Source organism: Mandrillus leucophaeus, unplaced genomic scaffold, assembly GCF_000951045.1.
Source record: "Mandrillus leucophaeus isolate KB7577 unplaced genomic scaffold, Mleu.le_1.0 Scaffold39, whole genome shotgun sequence".
In the NCBI taxonomy this organism is placed as follows: Eukaryota; Metazoa; Chordata; class Mammalia; order Primates; family Cercopithecidae; genus Mandrillus; species Mandrillus leucophaeus.
In genome coordinates, this window is record NW_012104142.1 from 1,568,672 (window position 1) to 1,577,230 (window position 8,559).

The window sequence follows — 8,559 nt, forward strand, 5'->3', positions numbered from 1 at the left end:
TGTAAACCCGGGAGGCGGAGCTTGCAGTGAGCCGAGATCCAGCCACTGCACTCCAGCCTGGGTGACAGAGCGAGACTCTGTCTCAAAAACAAAACAAAACAAAACAAAAGCAAGAAAAAGCTGGGCATGGTGCCTCACTCCTGTAATCCCACCACTTTGGGAGGCTGAGGCAGGCAGATGGCTTGAACTCAGGAGTTTGAGACAAGCTTGGGCAACATGACAAAAACCCATCTCTACAAAAAATAGAAAAATTAGCCAGTCGTGGTGGCACATGCCTGTAGTCCCAGGACCTGGGCTCAGGGAGGTCAAGGCTATAGTGAGCCATGATTGTGCCACTGCACTCCAGCCTGAATGACAGAGTGAGACTGTCTCCAAAAAAGAGGCCGGTGCAGTGGTTCATGCCTGTAATCCCAGCACTTTGGGAGGCTGAGGCAGGCAGGTCACTTCAGATCAGGAGTTCAAGACCAGCCTGACCAACATGGAGAAACCCCGTCTCTACTAAAAATACAAAAATTAGCTGGGTGTGGTGGCAGGCGCCTGTAATCCCAGCCACTCAGGAGGTTGAGGCAGGAGAATCGCTTGAACCTGGGAGGCGGAGGTTGCAGTGAGCCGAGATCACACCACTGCATTACAGCCTGGGTGACAGAGTGAGACTCAAAAAAAAAAAAAAAAAAAAAAAAAAAAAAGATAGAAAGAAAGAGAGAGAGAGAAAGAAAGAGAAAAAAAGGAAGCTGTGTGAAGTTTTATTTAATTGCAGAAGATTCTATTAGAAACAACATAAATACAAATCAGCATCAATTGTAGTACATTCATACGATGGAATTCTAAGCAGTTGGTGAAAAGAATGAGAAACTCTTTTATCTATTAATATGGGATAACAACATGTAAGTTGATTTTAATGAATCTTTTTTACAGCGTACATGATATATTTTTAAGTGGGGTGTGGTGGGAAGTAAAAGTACGGGACTGTTTGGAACCTTAGCATGTGCTTAATTTGCTTGCACTCGCATAAAATATTTTTTGAAAGAGACACAAGAAACTGGCAACATTAGTTGCCTCCCAGGAGGGATAGGAGCCGGGACGCCAGAGGACAGGGGCAGAAGGGAGATTTTTCACTAGAGAACTTTGGTAGCTTTTGACTATTGAACCATCTGAATGTTTTATGTATTCAAACAATATTTTGAATATGAGTGTGTGAAAAAGACTGAGAGACACCACCTTAACCAGGTAGTGACCTCATTATATCACTGTTGACTGGTATGCATGTATTTATGTGTATGCATGTGTGCATCTCTGCACATATATGCATCTCTGCACATATGTGCCTGAGTACACATGTGTGTGTGTCTACATGTTGGAAAGGAGAGGGATGCAGTTTATGTTCAGCATCGGCAAAGGAAGCTGGGACTCAGCAGTGGGTAACGGTTCCACCAGACAGAGCCAGTACTGTGGAGGGGAGCTGACTCTGCACTGTCTCCACTTCCTGGGTCCTAGAACCTACAGAAACCCGGGCTGTGGCTCCCTCTGCCCTGAGTCAGTGAACTCACTCCGAATGGCTCTGGATCCTGAGGACCAGTGAGCTGCTGGGAGCTCTGAGCTCAGAATCTGCAGGCTAGGACCTCTAGGGGTCTCTGTATCTCTGAAAAGCAGTCCCTCACCTGGAGTCTCAGGTTGGTGGAAACTTGATTCTGAAACAAGAAAGGCCAGTCGCATGAGAGAGTAGAGAGTAGATGGTGCTGTTCTGACATCTGCAGGATGCACAGGCAGGAATTTAGAGGTCAAGTGGTCCACTGAGTGGCCGGCCAGTCCCTGCTTAGACACTCCAAGGGATGGAGAGCTCATTACTTACAGGCAGGACTCTCTTCTGTGCCCTGATCAATTTCCAGCTCAAATGAGTGGAGTTTTAGTTCCTGACTCAGAGGAAACCTGCCTCCCTTCCACTTCTCCCCATTGGCTCTAATTCTGCCCATGGGAGCTCCATGAGAGAGTGGGACTGAATGGTATAATACAATAATTAGAAGTATGGGTGTGAGAATGTGGACCTTGACACCTATTAGCTGTGTGACTACAGACCAGTTTCTAAACCACTCTGAGCATGTTTCCTCTTCCATAAAATGGGGAGGACCATAAACTCTACTTCATCGGATTGTTGTGAGGATGAATTAAGATAATGCATGAAAAGTAACATCATGCCAGGCACAAAGAAAACAGGGAATTCATTATATCTCTTATTTCTAGTCTAACTCTTCAGCTCCAAGACTGTCTTAAGAGTTCGAGGCCACGGCATGGCCAAGAGGCCAGCCCAGCAATGATGTCTGTCTTTCAAGCTTCGATTTCTGGCCTTATCTGAGAAGCTGAAGTGGGGATGGGGGACACTCCTGCTGCCAACTGCCTGCACTCACCAGTGATGAGGTTGTCCACAAGGGTGGTGGGCATGCAGAAGATGCCCACCAGCAGGTCACTGACGGCCAGGTTGAGGATGAACATGTTGGTGACGGTACGCATGTGCCGGTTCTTGAGCACGATGAAACAGACCAGGGTGTTGCCCACCATGCAAAGCAGGAAGATGAGCGCATAGGCCACAATGAACATGGCCGCCACAGGGGAGGTGTGCTGGTAGTAGGAGGAGAAGGTGAGGTTTGCAGCTGGAGTGGCCTCAGCGTTAGTCCCATTCTGACTTAGGGGCCAACTGCTGTTGGGAGGCTGGGAGGGCTCCCCTAGGACCAAAGGAATATGTGGGTCAGGACCTTAGGCAAAGAAGAGATTACCAATTTCTCACCACTAATGAGACCCTCCGCATCCCAATCTTAACCATGCCCTGGTCCCCCAAGTATGTCTCCAGCTCCAGTTGCAACTGGATGCACTGATCCAAGACTTTCAGCCTAAAACCACTCAAACCCTGATCTTGTACTTCATGCCCTGTCTTGCCCATAACTCATTCTCCACTGTGGGTTATTCTTTATTAACCCCCCCACCCTATTTAGGTTCCAACTTTCTTGGCCCTGCTGTTGTGCCCCAGAGGCTAACCTCTAAGTTCTGCATTGCCCTGGTTCCCTTGTCTTCTGGCTTCTAGCTGGGTTCAGCCAATGCCAGGCACAAAGGAGATGGGAGGGCAGGAGCAGAGAGAGAGGTCAGGGTATTTGTCTTCTGACTCCCTTCCTGCCTGGCCCAATTCTTCCAGCAGCTGTTTTTTCCTACAGCCACAGCCTGCTCTTATTGGGTGAGTCCCCTTTCATGGCTCTAGCGCTCGCATGACTACAGTAACGCTCTTCCCTCTCCTTGCACTCATAGGCCTGCAAATGGTAACAGTTTCCTGTGGTTGTGAATCCCTGGGTGCTTCACCGTTTCTAACTGGTTCTCTTACTGCTCCCCTCTTCCATTAAACTCTATTCACTTAAACCCCTTCTGAGTGCACCGTTTGTTTTCCGAAAGCTGGAACCCAATTATTATGCCCTTAAACTCTTTGATGTTTTTCCCCTTCATCTCCTCCACGGAACTTTAGTTGAGAAAGGCAAGAAGGCCGTAGAGAAAGAGAGAATGAAGGGGGACTGTGAACAAGGGCTAAGGAGCAGAGGCACATCACATTCAGCAGAACATCCAAAGCAGAGGTTCCTGCTCGACCTTTGCCGCCTCCTGTCCCGTGATCAGCTGTCCTGCCTGCATAGCATTTAACAAAGCACTTCCACATCTGTTATTTTATTTAGCTCTCTGAGCCATCCCATGATGTAAGTCACTAGGTATTAGCCTCATTTGTTTCCTTTTGTATTTTTTTAAACCCTCATTGAATTACCCTAAGGTGTTAGTTTCGTTTGAATTGGAGGTCAGAGAGGTTCCATGACTTGCTCAAGGTCCCATGATGATGCTGCAGCAGAGCTGGCCCTGCTCTGTGTGTCTGTGAATTAGGACCAGGCTTTGGTGTGTGTTTCCCCAGGCTTGCTTCGAAGGGAAGGCTCAGTGTCCAACCACAGCTCTTCTGGGAAGTCATTAGTTGGGGTGACTCATGATGTTGTCTCATAAACTCTCCTCCTGCCTTCCTCTGGGACTGAATGAGGCCTGTTCCAGGGGATGAAGAGTCCCTACGGAATCTTTCTGTCACACCCAGAACTCAGCCACTGGCCTGGAGGCTCAATGGAGGCTGGGGGCCTGGAGGCTAAAGTCCCTCAGGGGAGCAGGGCCAGTGAGCTGGCACCATCAGGGCTGCAGAGTAGTTCTTCTGCCGGTCTCTCTTGGGACTCTCATGCAGCTGCTGTAGTTATCTGCTGGCTAAGCTGGGGCTGGGAGGTCCAAGGTGTCCCTCACATGGCTGGTGATTAGTGCTGGCAATTGGCTGGGATGTCTTTCAGTTCTCCACGTAGCCTCTCATCCTCCAGGAAGCTAGTGTGGGCTTCTTCAGAGAACAGTGGTCTCGGGGTTCCAAGAAAGCAAGAAAAGAAGCTACAAGCTTCTTAAAACCGAGACTCTGGAATTTTCACATCACATCTGTCACATTTTATTGGCCAAAACAAGTCACAAGGGACGCCCAGATTCAAGCCAGTGGATAGTTTCACCTCTTGATAGGAAGAAAAGCAATATAGCATTGCAGAAGAGGTGTGGACATGGAAGTGTGATTCATTAAGGTCCATTATGATAAAATCTACCACTATCCCCATACTACATTTGGTTGACATGATTCCAAAGTCTTTTTTAGTTCACAGGTCCCCACTCTGTCTCTTTTCCCTTCTGCAGTATATTTGTCGCATGGACTGAGTGGTTGTTCTGTAGAGCTTCTGCAGGCTGGATTTTTCTGATTGCTTCCTCATGATGTCATTTTACATGTTCTGCTCTCTGTCCACTGTATTACCTGTACTTGGTAGTCAGATCTAGAGTCTTGATCAGATTATGTCCAGTGGCCTTTCTCTCTGTGGTGCTAGGCTCAATCGGGGCTCAGGTGATATATCTCTGCCTCCTGGGCTCAAGCAATTCTCCTGCCTCAGCCTCCTGAGTAGCTGGGACGACAGCTGTGCACCACCAAGCTGGGTTCATTTAAGGTTATTTTGTAGAGATGAGGTCTCACTATGTTGCCCAGGCTGGTCTTGAACTCTTAAGCTCAAGCAGTCCTCCTGTCTTGGCCTCCCAAAGTGCTGAGATTACAGGCATGAGCCACTGTGCCATCAGCTTTTAACATAATATTTTCAGCAGACACTAAGGATCATTGCCTAGACTCCTCAATGCAATTTTTTTTTTTTTTTTTTTTTGAGACAGAGTCTCGCTCTGTTGCTCAGACTGGAGTGCAATGGCTTCGATCTTGGCTCACTGCAACCTCTGCCTCCCAGGTTCAAGTGATTCTCCTGCCTCAGCCTCCCGAGTAGCTGGGATTACAGGTGCACGACACCACACTCAGCTAATTTTGTAATTTTAGTAGAGATCCTGTTTCACCACGTTGGCCAGGCTAGTCTCAGACTCCTGACCACAGGTGATCCACCTGCCTCAGCCTCCCAACCCTCATTGCATTTTAAATACCATCCATGCTCCTTTCCGAGGCCTCCAAAACACTTCATGGTCTGATCCCTGTTGACATCTCTCTGACCTCACCCCTTTGCTCATTATGCTCTGGTCACTTTGCCATCTGCTTAGCTCCTCACACACTCCTGTTTCTTCCAACCCCAGGGTCTTTGCTCGTCCCTTCCTTTAGCTCTCAGCATAAATGTTGTCTTCCCACAGCATCTGGTTTATGTTCGTCAATCTGTCAATAGTTTGTTTGTTCCTAGATTGATTGTCTTTTTCCCCATGCTTGACGGCGTATGCAAAGCAAGGATCTTCTCTGTCTTGTTGGTGGCAGTGTCCTCAGTGTCTTGTCAGTGCCTGCCCAAAGTAACTGGTTCAATAAATAGCTAATAGTTATGGAATAAATAAATATCTGTAGGAAGGAAAAAGAGAAAGGAAGGTGGATCCTGAAATCAGGTGAGAGGGTCCTGCTGCAGGCAGGCAGTGCTGATGTTGGAAGGTCTTCTCCAGGCCCCTCCAGAAAGAACCCCCATGAGAGGCATCACTCATCCCAGACCCCGTTGGGAGACTTGCTTACCGCTGCCGAGCCTCAAAATTAGCTCTGAATCATCTCCCATGACTGGGGGGATCTGTGGGTGTGGATGGGCAGAGGAAATTACCAGAACCTTTCAGGCTGGACTCTAGTCCATGTCCCCCACTACCCTTCACTTGACCCTCAAGTAAGCTCATCTTCTGAAGAGTGTCCTGAGAAGTATCTGGGAGTGACCCTGCCCATTGCTAGAGCCTCAGCTGAGCCTGGGCATCATCTCTAGACAGGGCCCAGATTCCAGCACTGCACATGAATCCCTTCTTAAGGAGGAAAAACTCCTTCCCATTCCTGGCAATTCCTCAGGAGGCAGGCAGGCCTCCCACCCCATCTGGGCTGCATGCTAGCGGCCAGAGACCTCATTGACACCTTGGACTTGTTCTTCTTGGGATCTGCCGGGTGCCCTTGTAATTACAGCCTATGAAATTTTTATCCACTGAACCCAATGAAGCCATTCCTCTACTGGAGGAGCTTCCCCATCTCAGGGTGTGATAATGGTTGTCTCCGGGGTACCCAGGAGAGGTCAGGGTGTGTGATTCTCAAAGTGGGGTCCCGACCACCCATGTCAGCATCACCTGGAACTCATTAGAAACAGAAATTCTTGGGCCACAACCCTGGCCTTGGGAACCAGAAACCCTTGGGACTGGGGCCCAGCTATCTCTGTTTTACATTTTAAAGCATCCTTCAGATGATTCCAATGCACACTGTGGTTTGAGAACCACAAAATTAAAAGCCTTGAGCCAAAGACACCTCGAGTGGATACACACAGTCTGGGAAGTCTCAGCCCTTCTTCCTGCCTCCTTACCTCTGTGTGAACCCAGTATTCTCATATTTAAAATAGAAACACAGGCCAGGCACCATGGCTCACCCCTGTAATCCCAGTACTTTGGGAGGCCAAGGTGGGAGGATCACTTGAGTTCAGGGGTTTGAGACCAGTCTGAGCAACAGAGTGAAACCCTGTCTCTACAGAAAATTCAAAAATTAGCCAGGTGTGGTGGTGCATGCCTGTAGTCCCAGCTACTCTGGAGGTTGAGGTGGGAGGATCACTTGAACCTGAGAAGTCAAGGCTGCAGTGAGCTGTGATTACACCACTGCACTTTAGCCTGGCTGATAGAGCAAGACTCTTTCTCAAAAAATAAAAATAAAATATAAAATAAAACAGAAAAACAGACATTTTCTGGGTGTGACCTAGGGTAGGTCATGTCACCTCCCTGGAAGCCAGACTCCTCAGTGGTAAAATGGAGATAAATGAACACTTACCAAAGAAGGGCTGTGCTGAGGACTTGATGAGGTGACCTGTGAGAACTGAGATCACATCATACACATGGCACTCCGTGTGAGGCAGCAGCAGCGGGGCTGATAGTTATAAGCCACACAACGGATGTGAGCATGATTTTTTATAATACAAACTGAAAGAAGTGCGAATAAGAAAACAATCCCTGGTCAGGCACGGTGGCTCACACCTGTAATCCCAGAACTTTGGGAGGCCAAGGCGAGCAGATCGCCTGAGGTCAGGAGTTCAAGACCAGCCTGATCAACATGGTGAAACCCCATCTCTACTAAAAATACAAAAATTAGCCAGGCATGGTGGTGGGCATCTGTAGTCCCAGCTACTCAGAAGGCTGAGGCAGGAGAGTCGCCTGAACCCGGGAGGTGGAGGTTGCAAAGAGCTGAGATCGTGCCACTGCATGCCAGCCTGGGTGACAGAGCAAGACTCTTCCTCAAGAAAGAAAGAGAGAGAAAGAGAGAAAGAAAGAAAGAAAAAGAAAAAGAAAGAAGAAAGAAGAAAAGAAAGAAAGAGAGAAAGAAAAGAAAGAAAGAAAGAAAGAAAGAAAGAAAGAAAGAAAGAAAGAAAGAAAGAAAGAAAGAAAGAAAGAAAATAATAGAAAGAAAACAATCCCTAAATGAATGAGCTTAACCCAGAATCAGTCTGGGTGTTTCCCCTAGTTCACAGGTCTCCTACTGATGGCTTCATCCTTGTTACCATTTGCTTGTTGATCCTGGGAACACATGGGTGCTCCACCTCTTCCTGAGAGGCTGCCAGGGAACCCAGGCCTGGATGGAGAGGGGCTGAACCCACTGAAGAACACAACACAGGGCTGCCGAGTCCATGCAGCACGAACAGGACTGATGGCTGTTCACTACACGAAACAAAAAGTTCAAGTTCATTTGTAATCTAAGCAATGCAATTTTGCTTTGATTGTTGGGTTAACCTTTTCTTCAGTGGGTCCAGAGCCTCTCCATCCAGGCCTGGGTTCCCTGGCAACCTCTCAGGAAGAGATGGAGCACCAATGTGTTCCCAGGATCAACAAGCAAATGGTAACAAGGATGAAGCCATCAGTAGGAGGCCTGTGAACTCAGGGAAACACCCAGACTGATTCTGGGTTAAGCTCATTCATTTAGGGATTGTTTTCTTTCTATTATTTTCTTTCTTTCTTTCTTTCTTTCTTTCTTTCTTTCTTTCTTTCTTTCTTTCTTTCTTTCTTTCT

General features: G+C 47.8%; 1 protein-coding gene across 2 annotated transcripts in view; it reads right to left on the minus strand.

Moving 5' to 3' along the window:
* Positions 1 to 8,559, minus strand: part of NPFFR1 (neuropeptide FF receptor 1) — a 25,017-nt gene that overhangs the window by 7,673 nt on the left and 8,785 nt on the right. The window contains exons 1-2 of one of the 2 annotated variants that reach the window (XM_011991054.1): positions 3,453 to 3,483; positions 2,403 to 2,717 (exon numbers count right to left, since the gene is read on the minus strand). In XM_011991054.1, the coding sequence (XP_011846444.1) occupies positions 2,403 to 2,717; positions 3,453 to 3,483 (346 nt within the window). Of the gene's footprint in view, positions 1 to 2,402; positions 2,718 to 3,452; positions 3,484 to 8,559 lie in introns of those variants that run through there. The other variant, XM_011991055.1, reaches the window with a different exon arrangement.